Source organism: Euprymna scolopes, chromosome 32 (genome assembly GCF_053919585.1).
Source record: "Euprymna scolopes isolate OS-2025 chromosome 32, ASM5391958v1, whole genome shotgun sequence".
Taxonomy (NCBI): Eukaryota; Metazoa; Mollusca; class Cephalopoda; order Sepiida; family Sepiolidae; genus Euprymna; species Euprymna scolopes.
Window position 1 is genome coordinate 20,831,749 of NC_136513.1, and position 15,813 is coordinate 20,847,561.

Sequence of the window (15,813 nt, forward strand, 5' to 3'; positions counted from 1 at the left end):
ATCTGAAGAAAGTCGCAGGTTACATCGACTGAAACATTGTACAAAGTAACCCTCAAGATGAGAACAGTAGTCCAAAGAATCCAAATAAGATGAATAAGTAGTCTTCATCTAAAAAAAAAAATAAGAACCATGATAAAAGATGAACTTTCATGATACATTGATCTGCCATTATTATTTTTGAGATGTAACTTAAACAAGGGAAGTAACTCAAGTTTGGAATGTTTTTAGTATTTAAGTATAACTTGCAGGTTTTTTTTTTTTTTTTTTTTGAAAACTATTTTCATTAAGAATTAATTTTCTACTTTATCATTTTTTCTAATTTTTGGATATGTTATTAATTTCGACATGGCAATTAAATAGATAACTTTGCTTTTAGTTGAAATTCAATTTTTTGATTTTCGTTATTATTCTGAACAAGTACCTTAAATTCTATTTTTTTATGAAATATTTATTTGTTGTGGTAATTAAAACTGGTAACTAACTTTTATGGAAAATAATACAGTAGTTTTTATTTTTTTTATTTAAGAAATTCTCAGTTTTTTTTTTCTTAAATAAAAGAAAGATTCAAAATTTTGAGTTGCATTGCAAAATAATAATGGCGGGTTAATGGATTGTGAAATTGTGAAAGTATATGTTTTTTTTGTAATAATGTAGAAATATGTTGCGAATTTTGACATGCCAATTAAGTAGATAACATTGTTTTTAGTTGAAATTCAATTTTCTGATTTTCGTTATTATTCAAAGCAAGCATCCAAAAATTCAAATAATTTTTTGATAGGAAATCAATTCATTTTTTTTTTTTTTTCTGATATCTCTGCTGTCCAACTTGATAGATCATAAACATATATATGCCCCACGGCTTGAAATGTACAGAAGCATAGCGTAAATGTTTCTTTTCCTCACTTCCAAACGAAAGATCTGTTTCACACCCTCCCCTTTTTTTTTTCTTTTCCCCACTGTAGATGCACTTCCCCAACTACCCAGCACTCCCAAGCCTGCATGTCGTGTGTCCGGCCTTTCTAAATCACGAGGGGGGAAGAGCAAACAGTCCCATGCCGGTACTGGAGGAACCAAGCCTTCTGGACAACAAAGTATCAAAGACATGTTCTCCAAATTTGCCTATAGCAAAGGGTACGTATTCTCACCACTCTTTTCCTTTGCATGGATCGCATCTTTTTATCCAATATATATATAAATATATATATATATATGTATATGTGTATGTTTCGTCTTATGAAGCCTCACCAGTGTGGTTTTATTCAACCAAACCACCACTGATTGCAAAAAAACGTCCTAAAAAAAAAAAAAAAAAAAAGCTTCATTTTGACCTTCTGGTTTTTCTGTTACTTTATGATGGTTATGGATTTTTTTGTATGGGAATAGGGGGTAATTGAAGAAATACATAAAATCAAGGGGTCAGCGATGGAGGAAAGGATGAGAATTGCTTTGTGTGTGTGTGTGTGTGTGTGTGTGTGTGTGTGCATATATATATATATATATATATACTTAATTTTATCACATAAATTAATATATGAAAATATAATTTTATGTGTAAATTTTCAGTATTTATTGTAAAAGTGCTCAATAGCTAGGTAGAGCTGGGTAGTAAGTTATAAAAATATATATGGCAATTAAGCCACACAGAATATTGCGCACCGAATTCTCGCGGGAATGAAAAGCAGAATATTCTGTGTAGCTTAATTGCCATATATATTTTTATAACTTACTACCTAGCTCTACCTATGTATTGAGCACTGTTAGAGTAAATACTGAAAATTTACCCAGAAAATTATATTTTCATATATTAATTTATGTGATAAAGTTAAGTAGTCATATATATATATATATATATATATATATATATATATATATATATATAGTTATTTCTCACTCTGACATTGATATTAAAAGCCTACATTTTATTTAAAAATTAAATCAAACTTTTTTTAATATACTCAGTCATGTATATGTGAGCAACTACATGAAGGTTAACTAATTCGCATATTCTTTTGAAAAACGAGCGTTAATTAATTACTTATTCATTTTTATGGCTTCTTAGATGCTGAATTTTATTTATGCATAGTTTTTACATTCTGCATAATTGTGTAGAATTTAAGATGAAAAAGTTCTCGCACACGCAAATGTTTATATATATATGTATACAGAAAGAAAGAGGAAAAAATGACAATATAAAGATATATGCTAATGCATATAAATTTAATTTTACATTCAATAGGGAGATTACATCAATTAGAGGTACAGGATATATATGCTCTTTATATCTAGGTATTTTGAAGTGTACTACTTCTGATCAGAAGAGGAGAGAAGGTGCTAGGTAACATATTAGCATATTAACTTTATTTTGTTGCTTTTTTTTCCTTTTCTCAATAACCACGCTTTAGATTTTTTTGAAATTTCGCACAAACGTTAGTCATGGTGAAAGTAAATTTTTCACTCGTAGAGGGGGACCCCACATGCTCGGCTTGTTTGTTCGTTGATCGGAAGGAAAGTTTAATTTTGTGTGTGTGTGGGAAAGCTAGTAAGATGTCTGAATTATAAATCAACTGATGGAAATTAAAATAAACAAACATTTCTGGATTTGTAGTTTATGCATCTTTTAATTCTTTGAACTTCTTTTATGTAATCTGTAGTATCTTGCTTTTTTTTTTTACTTTTGACTTTGTTTTTTTTTTTTTTGTATAATATGTATAATTTATATTTTAGTACAATTTGAAATAGTTTAATTTCATGCCAAAAGCTGATAAAAAAAGACAGATTTTTGTGAAATTTTAACAAACTATTAGACTTCAACTAATAAATATTTCCAAATTTTCAGTTTTTTCCTTTTCCTTTTTTCAAGTATTTTGAAAGATTTTTTGTGGGTATAATATAGGTATAATATAATCACTTATTTGAAAATTCAAACATTTCAGATTTACATTAAATTTGATTCATAGTTATTAGACACCAATCAAGTTAAAATTTCCTTAATATTATTTTCTTATGACCTCTTATGCTTAAGCTTATGCTTAAGTCTTAAATTTTAGAGTCAAGATCATAATAAGGATTCTAGACATAAGGTTCAGTAGAAGGTGCCTTAAATAAGCTTCTAGACTTTTTTATGTGGACACTTTTATTGATAGTACACACATGAAACTCTTGTCTTCTTCGATGTAACTTCCTCCGGCTGCAGTGCACTGGTACCGTTCAAACAATTTTGAGAAGGTGCCATGGAAGTCCTCTTGTGTAGGCGTTTCAATGACCCCCGTCACAACCTCTTTCATCTTCTCAATTGTCTAAAGGACAGCCTCTAAGGTTTTCCTTGAGCTTAGGTAATAACCAAAAAGTCACAGGGAGCAAGGTCTGGACTATAGGGAGGGTGAGGAACTGTCTTGATGCCCATCTTGTTCAAATAGTCTGATTTTCTCTGACATCAAACAGTGCACTTATTGTCTCTATAGACACACAGCGGTCTTTATCCATGAAATTCTTTATTTGGCCAGTCAACTCTGGTGTTCTGACTTCCTTAATCCTCCCTCACAGACTCCCTGCCTTCTTTGAATCTCCTATGCCACTCAAAAACTGATGTTCGATTCATGCAAGATGGTCCAAAAGCAGTCTGAAGCATTACATACGTTTCTGTAGCATGTTTTCCAACTTTAAAACACAATTTTATTGCATATCGTTCTTCTAAAGTGTCCTCACGTCCAGATTGCATTTTTGAAATTCACCAGCTGTGACAATCTGGCTTTAGTAGGGTGTTTTCTAATTCCTGCTGTAGCTCTTTATTTTTATGAAATCATAAAAATTGGTCAGTCATCTCATAAGATACATAGTAATAAAACAAGAGTCTATGACAATTTTAAATGCCTGTACAAAAAAAAAAAAAAAAAAGGCTGAAAACTTATTGAAGACACTTAGTATCATTATATGTTGATGTTAATTTTTTAAGAGGATATAAATATGGTGCAAAACTGGGGGAATTAATTTTATTTGTCTTCAGATGGATATTTTTTTAGTATAACAATTTAGTTAATTAATGATTTAATGACCAAACGATACTGCAATAATAAACTTTAACTTTGAAAATCTGATTAAAAAGTAAATAATTTTATAACAAAAAAAAAAAAGAAGCAAAACCAAGAATCTAAAAGGAAAAATCAAAAAACAGGAGTTAAGCCTGATACATGTAGTTTGTAATATTTAGATGAGTGAAAAATATTCTCTTTCATTATTTTTGATATTGATCTAAGGGAGACAACTCCTCTTTTATATTGAAGGATTTATCTTCCTTGACTATATTTCTATATGTATTTATGAGTTGAAATGCATACACGCCCCCCCCCCATTTTTAAATAGCAGAAGACATATATATATATATATATATATATATATATATATATATATATATATATATATATATATTAGGCACCGCCAAAACTGGGGGGGGGGGTCAGTACTTTTTGACGAACCGTCTTTTTAAAAATCTACCAAAAATCAGGTAATTATCCGATCAATACGAAATTTTCAGCGATTATTAAGAGAAGAATGAACTTTATAACGGTGTACTTATTTTTCATAAACGATATTTATATATATATATTTTTTTGCTTACAAAACCCCCCCTTGTTTTGAAGTGGGAACAAATATGCTTAAAATAATCATCTGAAACTGAACAAAACATATTGTGTTGTTGTAAGGGACAGAATTATAGATAAAAAAAAAAAAAAAAAAAATTGTTTGCATACCTTATTTTGACGTCTGAATATCAGAACTTCGATTGTGTTTAATTATCCCGCTTTTGAGTTTTGAAGTGTGAAATTCGGTGAATATGTTAAGTAAAATAATTAAGTTAAGCAAAACAAAAAAAATTTTTTTTTAATATTTATACGAAAAAAGCCATTTTAAAATCTTTGATAAATAAATTAACAATTTTTTTTTAGCGAGCCGAGTAATGCATGACCATTATTAAACAGGGCATGCTTTGAAGAATCAAATACCAAAAAAAAAAAAAAAAATTCGATAAATATTGTGCCCTTTGTGTTAAAAAAAGCATCATTTTTTTCGATCCCGTTTGAAAACGTTTGCCGCCTTTCGACTACGGTGGACCAAACGCGCTGAAATAATTTTTTTTTATTCTGCTTTAAATTGCCCCCCCCCCCCTCCATTTTGGGGAGCCTGGCCCCCACACACATACACATTAAAAACCAAACTCATACAAATGGTCACCCATCTGGTACTGGCCAGCCTCAGCTTAATAATACATTGAAATTTTCGTCACTGAAAAATAAGTTTTTTTTTTTTTTTTTTTTTTTTTTTTTAACAAAGGCATCACCACATTATCAAGGCCCAGAGGCCACTCAAGGATAAGGGTTAAAGAGTGTACAGTAGAAGTTGGTCAATATAGTAATCATTAGTAATGAAAATTTGGTAAATTTAATAACTTATATGGAACGGCTCATCAAGAACTTATTTACTTTAGACTTGAACAAAACCATATTGTAGTCAGCCGGAAAGCAGGAAAACGGAAGACAATTCCACAGGCGTGCAGTTCTAAGAAAGAAGCTTTGTTCATGGAATCTACGTTTAGGTTTAGGCACAGATAAAGAGTGGGGGAAATTATTGATAGTGTTTACAGCTAGACGAGTGTTTCTTGTGAAAGTTTGGCGAGGGGGGACCATAGATTGAAGCTCAGTTGAACACTTTCCATGAAAATAACGATACATCAGAGACAAACTCGCAACATCTCTTCTGTGAGATAGAGGTTGCAAGGAGGAGAAAAGGACATCTCCTACGAGGCTACGAAGTCTATTTTGAACTCTATCAAGGCAGGACAAGTTCTTTCTAGCAGCTCCTGCCCAGATGTGGCAACAGTATTCCATCCTTGGACGTACCTGGCTCTTATATAGATAGAGAATAGCATCAGCAGTGAGATATCTACTGGATCGATAGAAAGATCCCACCATTTTTCCAGCGGCCTTGGCAACAGATTTGATATACGTGTTCCATTTAAGATCAGGAGTAATGGTCAAGCCCAGAAGCTTGTCAAAACTTGAGGCCTCCTGAAGACGAGAGCCATTTATTTCAATTGATGACAAATGTGGATTAGAATGTTGATGATGTAAAGAGAGAAGCTTGGTTTTAGATGCATTAAAAGTAACCAGCCACTCCTTTCCCCATTGTACTACGTGCTCAAGATCAGAGGAGAGAGAATTGGAGAGAACTTGCTCGTTTACTGTCTTAGATGTGGTACCATAAATGGTAGTGTCGTCAGCATAAATGTCTACAAATGATGTAAGGATATGATTTGGAAGATCATTAATGTAGATCAGGAAAAGAGTTGGGCCCAGGATGGATCCCTGAGGGACACCGGCATTAATATTGTGAGCTTCTGATTTTTGCCCCTCAACTACTACTCTTATGAATCTATCAGAAAGAAATGATTTAATAATTGAGAAGACTTTTCCAGCTATACCATAGCTAGCGATCTTATGAAGTAAACCTTTATGCCATACCCTATCAAAGGCTTTAGATATGTCAAGAGCAATTGCCCTAGAAAGATTGCCACCGTCGAGAGATTTGCTAATCCGATGAGATATAACTGTAAGGACATCTGCTGTAGATCTAGCAGAACGGAAACCATATTGAGTGTCACTAAGAAGGTTATTTTTGTTGAGATGTTTGATTACTTCTGTATTTAATACAGATTCTAGCAACTTACTCATGACGCACAGGAGACTTATTGGCCTGTACTGAGAGGGGGATGAGCGATCACCTGAATTCTTAAATACAGGGCATACTGATGAGATTTTCCAGGGAGATGGGAAACTATTCTCCTTAAGACAACGTTTAAACAGTTTTGTAAGTATGGGCGCTAGTTCAGGTTGAAGTTTTTTGAGTACTATAATTGGAATACCATCAGGGCCAGTTGCTTTACTGGAATCAAGGTTTTTGATTAGCTTGGCAACATCACGTACAGATATACGTATATCACATAGCGTGTTTTCTGATACAAGAGGAAATATTGGGGGTTGGCGGTCTTGGTCGTAAAGGGTAGAATTAGCTGCAAAGTTCTTGACAAAGAGTTTGGCTTTGTCTGATGCTGACGAGATTACCTCAGATCCATTGATAATAGTTGGGATGGAGCACACGCTTCTGTTCAGGATTCTGTTTGCTATTTGCCAAAACTGGTGGGAACCAAGCCGCTGCTCAGCTACTTTGGACTTAACAGATTGAGCATACAACTCTCTTGCGTTCCTTATTACTTTCTTACAATGGTTGCTGGCAGTCCTGAAAACGGCTTTAGTTTCCATACATCTATTACGTTTGAAGCAGTGGAAAAAGTGATTTCTGTGCGCAATGGCAGCAGCACATTCTGGAGAGAACCATGGCTGGCTGTTAGGTTTTTGCTGAAACTTTTTCGAGGGTATGAAATGGTCAATACCTACAATTAACCATTCAGTTAGGTCTAATACTATAGAGGACACATCCTTTTTAAACATGGAATGCAGAGGTAGATCAGATATAAATGTACGGAAGCTATCCCAGTCAGCCTTAGTGTATCGATATACTGTACGATGAAGAGGTACGTCTGGGGACTTATTACATTTCATTTTTATCTTAATTGATACAACAGAGTGGTCGGAAGATCCAAGAGGCGACAGAACAGAAACTGAACATAGTTCAGGGCAAGTTGTGAGAAAAAGGTCTAGTAGGCTCGCATACTGGCCGTCATTATCGGGCACACGGGTAGGTTCCTGAACAATCTGAGTGAGGTCATAGGCAATGGAGAAATCATGACAGAACCTCCCCTCATCATCGGTCTTGTTTGAGTGGGTCAACCATTCGACGTTGTGAACATTGAAGTCTCCACATACGTGAATGTTAGCTGAAGGATAAGTAGAAAGGACTTGGTCAATTTTCTCAGATATGCTTTGAAAGATAGTAACTCCGCTGTTGTGGGGGCGATAGAGAGTAAATATAAATGCAGTAGTGTGAGCTAAAGCAACCCGGAAGCACATATAAGGTAAGTTAGGATCTTCCCTGGAGATGTCCCTCCCACATGGAAAGCTATCTTTAATATAGGCACATATTCCATGCCCATGGCGATCTTGGGGGTCAGATTTAGAAGTTAAGTTAGAGTATCCTGTAATTGCAAACTCATCAAGGGAAATAGCCTGTCCAATGCCAGTTTCACTTAAAAATAAAAGGTCTGGTTTAGTCTCCTGTAATTGGGTTTCAACCTCTGGAAGGTTAGAACGTAGACCCCTGATGTTGGAGAAGGAGACATGGTAGTAGGGGTCTACGTTGGAAGTTGGAGAACCGGGTTTAATCGTGAATTTTTTCTTGAAACTTGTCATGATGAAATTTTGGAATTTGTGGACTAGGTCGACAGATTTACTTAGAGCAGGACAGAGAGGGGAAACTAAGAGAGAAAAAAAAACGAAGAATTTTTTTTTTTTTTTTTGTACCACATGATAAGGTAAAGCCGTAACAATTACCCACTAGTATGGCATCGAGAGGCCCCACCAGAAGCTACTGCATGGTCCAGATTCCATTCACCAAATGGCAATACAGCAGCCCCAGTACTTTGCACCTGCTGATAGGACAGCCTCCTTAGTGGTTAATCCAAGGTTCGGGTCCCTGACTATCAGGCGGATAACGTCAGCCCAGACAAAACGTTTACCTCCAGCACCCTTACTAGTGACATGGCTACAAGGATAGACATAGAAACAGAAAATTTCCACCAACTCTGCCAACTGTTCGCGCAAAAATACTGCCAACCTAGAAAACAGCTTTTTCTTCTCCCTTTGTCAGAAAAATCACTCATTTAAAAATGAGGACTGAGGGACAAATAAGAAGAAGCGAGAGTAACAGGAGCTGCCGATAACGCATCCACAATGCGTTTTCTACTCTCCATTAAAAAAAAAAAAACAAAAAAAAAACTATTAAGTATTGTACTTAATAAAAGTCCAACAGACGTGTTTAAGGGAAAGTATGGTGATAGATTCCCCTCCCACGAACTAAAAATGAGTACAATTAGGTAATCTATTTTTGCAATCAACTCGGTAGATAAATAAACATTTATGGACGAGAAAAAAAAAAAAAAAAAAAAAAAATTAAAGCTAGCATTTAATACAACAGAAATACATAAATTAAATACTGAAATAAAATGTAGTTATTAATATTTGAATCTTAAAATAAAAAGTGCGAATTAATAGAGAAAATCACTTATCACAACAACGCATTCCGTCTCCAAACTAGTGAAGAATTTAACTTTTAATAGCGTTCAGAAGATTTTTTTTTAAATTAACCGTTAAGAGAAAGCGTGATTTTATTCTGAACTTTAACTAATCACGTTTTAAGCAACTTATGATATAAAACAAAATCGGATGGGGGGGGGGGGGTTCTTCCGAAGTTAGTTGGTGACGTTATAAGTAATTGCGAGATAAGATGGGAGCCAGAAATTAGGGGTGGGGGACTGAAAATGATAATATAATGGATTGATTATACAATATTTAAGATCAACTTGGTAGATAAACATTTATGGACGAGAAAAAAAAAAAAAATAAATAAATAAAGCTAGCATTTAATACAACAGAAATACATAAATTAAATACTGAAATAAAATGTAGTTATTAATATTTGAATCTTAAAATAAAAAGTGCGAATTAATAGAGAAAATCACTTATCACAACAACGCATTCCGTCTCCAAACTAGTGAAGAATTTAACTTTTAATAGCGTTCAGAAGATTTTTTTTTTAAATTAACCGTTAAGAGAAAGCGTGATTTTATTCTGAACTTTAACTAATCACGTTTTAAGCAACTTATGATATAAAACAAAATCGGATGGCCCGTTTGGTCTTCCATAGTTTGCTTCTTATCAAACGCAAACGTAAACAGTGTCGATCTAGACTCTAGATCGACGCGAAATAACTGGTTACATATATGAATAAGTGGAATTATTTGAAATATTATAATATTTTTGCATATTCTCTTAGAAAATCATCCTAAATCTTAGTTAGACAACAAATAAATAAATTAATTATTTCAAAAACCTTTTTTTTTTTTTTTTTTAATATTTATGTACGTTTTTTGTGCAAGACAAAAAATGTCAATTGTTAACTGTTTGGGAAAATTTAACATTTAAAATTTAATTAAAAATAGTAGAAAAAGTTTTACATTATTCTGTTTTCTATATGATAAAATTCAGGGTTTTATCTTTCTGGTAAAAAAAAAGTTACTCAGAAATAATGGATTTTAATAAATGTAATTTCGTTTTAAAAAAACAACAACAACTTGATTTTGCGGCCATTTTTGGCGGTGCCTAGAAAAAAACAATCCCGCATCGTTATTATCTTGTTTCTCAAATGATTTACAAATTTATCGCTATGTGAAAACAGCACTTTATTCGGAAGTCTGAAGTAAGGGAAGTAACTTCTGTTTTCAAGTAACGTACTTATCTCCCTTGAATATTTTTCGCGAGTAAAGTTATTTAATCTAAAAAGTGTCCCTCCCTCATAACGGTGTCCCCAAATTAATAATTTATTGGCGCTTATGTCAACGGATCATCAAATCCAAGGAAGATAACCAGCATAAACGTAGCAAAAATAAGAATATTTTGCAAGATATAATTTGGTACGCTGAAATAATCAGCAGAACAATTAAATAATGTTAAATGAAGAAAAAAACAAAACAAAACGAAACAAAAAAAAAAAACGAACACTTTATCTGGTGCAGAATCTTTGAACGTTGTTATTTTTTCCTACTTTAATCACAGACGAAAATGACTGATTACCTAAAATAAAGAAAAACAAATTTCTTTTAATTTTTTATTTTCGTTTAAAAAAAAATTACATTGATTGTTTAAATACTTCAAAATCTACTTCAAAAAAGTTTTCTTTTTTCGTTGTTTTGTGTACGTTAATTATTATGCGCCCCAATATATACCTTGCAAAATGAAACTACAGAATAGTAACAATAAATAAATAAATAAATAAAACTGTAATCATTGACAGTTTAAATACTTCAAAATCTCCTTCCAAAAAAAGTTTTAATCATCTTGAAGCTGACTGATCACCTAAAATAAAGAAAAACAAATGTCTTTTTTCGTGTGTAATCATTTTTTTTTTTTTCGTTTAACATTCTTTCATTGTTCTACTGATTATTTCAGCGTCCCAAATTATATCTTGCAAAATATGCTTATTTTTTGTTATGTTTATGTTGGTTATCTCCCTTAGATTTGATGATCCGTTGACATAAGCGCAATTTATTTTAATGCTAATTTATATTAACAAACAAATAGTTAATTTTATGACCTCTTTATTATAACAAATCTGAGTGTCCCCAGTATGCCAATACAGTGGGTTTAGGAAATCGACTACATAACCTCAAGATTATATTTTATATGTGTATAAAAGAACTATTGCAGTCTATTTTGTTCTGTGCATGGTGTTTGGTTTGTGCTGCTAATGCTTATTTAATTGTATTTGGTTTGCTTAATTCTATTATTTAGAAATAAGAAGGACTAGTGTTAACAGGACTCGGATTTGGTCTCATGCTGGATAGCAAAGAAGACTTGACTTTTATTGGATCTGTTTCTGTCAGTATTTTGTTTAATTTTCAATTTTTGAGCGATTATGGAGGCTCCCCAGATAACAGTTTAATATCGGCCATTTTTTTGTTTTGATTTAAGATTCAACAATGCTTGTGTATAAATAAATAAATAAATAAATAAAACAAGTTAAAAAAAAAAAAGATAATTAAAAATAAAATATAAATAAAGTTTGAAAACAAGTTAGAACATTAAAAAAAACTTATCCAGAAGAGTAACATATCTTGCCTTTGGTAAGATTTATTTGTTATATATTTGAATTATTGACCACTTTTTTTGTTTTGTTGTTTATACTGTAAAATGTCTACATATCGTGATATGATTTGTTGGTGTCACTTTTTCATTTACTTTATTATTGTTGTTGTTGTTGTTGTGTATATGGCAACACCAGGCCCAGGCTTATTTTATGTGTGTGCTTCTGTCACAGTCTAACATGGCTGTTCCACTTTAATCGCGTTGTTACATCTCAACCACTCAGACCCACACGTTGTTTAGTACCAAGAACAAACAAACAAGGAAGAATATAAAAAGTACCACTCATCATTTTTTCCTAGTTGTATACAAGAAGAATTTATTCCAGTAATTTCTGACAACACACTTTACTGTATTTCAAAATAATCACTCACGCATCGGACATGCCTGTCGAGACGCTTTTTCAAGTATGCATCTTTGTTGTCGCTTGTTTTCCCGTTTTATTTATTTAGCTAGTTTTTTTCCGACCGTGCGGCACATTTTCTCTCTCACCGCCCAAGAGTCAAATCACATCCGATTGCTTCCTTTGCTTGAGCATATGCTGTCCTTTTTTTCCTTTTCTCTTTCTTCTTCTTTCTATGACGTCAGCATGTGCACAATTGCCTAATTTGCATATTTGTTAAGATGGCTACTGCCGCTGGTAATATTTTCGCTAGTCAGCTATCCTGTGGCTGCTGCTGATTTCCTTATGTGTGCTATACGTGCTATGTTACAACAGTCATAATGCTTATTACATATGTACAAATAACAGACATAGTGTATGCGTTGGATGTTTACAATAAAGGATGTTAATGAGTAATTGCTTTAGTAGCCACAACTTTGGAAACCAAGTGTTTCCAGACCTATGTACACATATTTCTACTTATATATAAAGGCATTTTGTGTTTGTGTCTTAGTCGTGTTATGTGTGCAGTTGTTCGTTTCCTATGGACTCTAAAATGCCTGGACTGATTTAAACAATTTCACACAAATGTACTTTGTATCCGGGAATGTTCTTAGATAGGTTTTGTATCGGAATGTCTCTGATAAGTATCGATAATTGAAAAGATCCTATTAAAGAAGGAACAGTCTTATATAGACCAAAATTAACACCCTTATACAGCCTTACATCACAAGTGCATTTGAGAAGTTTTATCACTGAACGAGCAGAAGGGCCTAGTATATAAAATCAACAGTTGGTTCTTTGATATAACAGGGGTGCATTCGAAATAAAAGTTTCTGTTTAGAGCACAAATGAAGCATGATACTTGACTTTTGCCTTTTCAACTTTAACTCAAGCCATTATATATAAAAATAATTTTATAAAATCAATAGTAGATTCTCTACAGTGTAATGTAGAATACAATGTATTGTGGACTAAGTTACTGCAGAGAGGTATGTGAGTCTTTCTCTCAATGTGCTGCAGGGAGTCTATGACTAGATCAGGTAATCAATGGATTTGATTGAAAAATGTGCGATTTCAGCGATTTTGATGTCAATATAAGCATTGGAAGTGTGAAAAATTTGTTGATCCTCATTCAATCCCGGGCAACGTTGGGTTTTCCTGATCGTAGAACATAATCACAAAGTTATGCGACTGAGTGCAGCAGAGAACCAAAAAAATTGCATTTAAAGTGACAGTAAGAATCTTAAAAAGATCTCTCGGTTTGAGTGTCTGAAATAGCGAGTAAATGTCTGGCACCCGATAGGATGCACCCATCCCCAGCAAAAACAGAAAAGGCTAAAAAAAAAAAAATTTGTTTAAGTGTTTGACTCTGTGTGTGTGTGTGTGTGTGTATAAATTCATTTATAAAAACAAACAATTACATATGTGCATACATGTTTCTTTAATTTCCCATTTCCTGCATAGAAACATGTATGCGCATATGTAGCTGCTTGTTTGTATAAATGAATTTAATATGCTCTGTTAACTCATTGAGCACTTTTTTGGTAGACACATGTTGTTTCAGTGGATGTACTTCTAGGAAACAAAGTCAAACTACCATTATTTATGTATATATATATATATATATATATATATAGTAATTTATAAAATATATATGGCGATTAAGCTACACTGAATATTTTGCGTTTCATCCAACTATAAGATTCGTCAGGCTTACTAGCTCTACCTACGTATTGAGCACTTTTTAAGTAAATACTTAAAGTTTATGCATAAATCTATACTTTCGTATATTAAATTTATGTGAATAAATGAAGTAGTTATAAATATATATATAAAGCTGAATGTGTGTGTGTGATCATGAATAGGCTCCTATATTGTTGACTATTTTAAAAAAACTGATTGCATATAATGATAGAAGATGTATCGAGACACAGGAATGTGTATGTTTTATCTGGCAGAACGGTGGTTCATTAAAATTGTGGGGTCTGCGTTCGTGCCTGGTCCACAAAGTATGGAAATAAAAAATTTAAAATAAAAAAAAAGTTTACAAGCGTTTTTGATATAGATGTACATAAGAATACTTTTATAAGTATGTTTTAACTTAAATAGGGATGGTATAATAAAATTGTGGGGTCTGCGTTCGCGCCTGGCCTCCATAGAATGGAAATAGGCACAAACTTTAATAAAGACTTTTCATATCTATCTGCGTAAGTATACTTTGATAATTATGTTTCAGTTTGAAGAAATAATATGGTATAATAAAATTATGAGGTGTTCGTTCGCGCCTGACCTCCATAGAATAGAAATATGTCACAAAGTTTAACAAGGTTTTTTAATATAGATCCACAGAATATTGTGATAAGTGTTTCAGTGTGAATAGGTATGGTATAATAAATTATGGGGTTTATCTATTTTATTTTTACTTTCATTATATTTTGCTTTGGTTTTGATACCCCCAAATTCGAAGCTATCTCTTTACAACCCTTCCTTTTCATAAGCTATCATACTTTCATAAATCAGAGTCCATTTTCTGTAGGCTGTTTTTGAACCCAGTCAATGACAGGTACTTTTGATAGTATATATATATATATATATATATATATATATATATATATATATATATATGTTTTGGCTTATGTATGAAATTATCTTCTGCATCAATCTCTGTTTTCTTCTTTTTTTTTTCAGTGTGAAACATATTTTCTTTCTTTTCTGAAACAAAGATTTTTTTCCTTTTTCATCTTTTCCAGTTCCAAGCCGCTGTCTACATAGATTCTCACCATTTCATCAGGATGAACATTCTTCATCGGCTCCTGTGAGCCCGAAAATCAGCCGGCCGTCTCGGAGTTTACTGACTGAGAACTTTTCTGTAACCGACAAGGAATAAGAAACACTGGACAAGATAAAAAAATTTTTTTTAAATAGTTTAAGAAAATAAAAATAACAAATGATTAAAAAAAAAAAAGTGCAAGTGAATTTTGTCTGGAATTTTGGGACGTGGATCTATCATTGTTCCCATTTTTTTTTTTTTTTTTATCCACATCAGTGTTGATTATTGACCAATGTGCCCTTCGCATTTCAGGTTCATTTGTGCCTAGTGATGATGAGGGTGATGAATTTCATGTAATCAAATGGAAAATCTCTTGATGTTTTTTTTTTTTTTTTTTTTTTCATCTGCTGATGAATCGACATAGTCTAATATTTACCTTAAAAAAAAAATAAATTATGATTTTTATATTCAGTGCATTCTCGGATCATCAGAAGCCTTATAAATAACAAATGTCATATTTAAATATGGGATAAAATCTCGTCTGATACAAATAAATTCAAACCTGAAGAAGGATGGAGGTTGCATCATCCGAAACATAGTTTAAAAATAAATGTTGATGAGGATAAGGATTAAAAGAAAAACAATTTAAAAAAATAAATGAAGATGCTTTTTTGCTCATACCAACTCAATAACAACGATGATAATAATAATAATAATAATAATAATAATAATAGACAAACGTTGCTATTGGCACCATAAATTATTTCAAAATGAATACAGTTTAGAAACAA

The 15,813-nt window shown here is 32.5% G+C and overlaps 1 protein-coding gene across 3 annotated transcripts in view; it reads left to right on the top strand.

The window, feature by feature from the left end:
• Nucleotides 1–15,475, top strand: part of LOC145256245 (exonuclease 1-like) — a 282,335-nt gene extending 266,860 nt beyond the window's left edge. The window contains exons 13-14 of one of the 3 annotated variants that reach the window (XM_080114896.1): nt 963–1,131; nt 15,003–15,475. In XM_080114896.1, the coding sequence (XP_079971022.1) occupies nt 963–1,131; nt 15,003–15,024 (191 nt within the window). In that variant the 3' untranslated portion in view covers nt 15,025–15,475. The remainder of the gene's footprint in view (nt 1–962; nt 1,132–15,002) is intronic. The other 2 variants (XM_080114895.1, XM_080114897.1) reach the window with 2 other exon arrangements.
• The last annotated feature ends 338 nt before the right edge of the window (nt 15,476–15,813 follow it).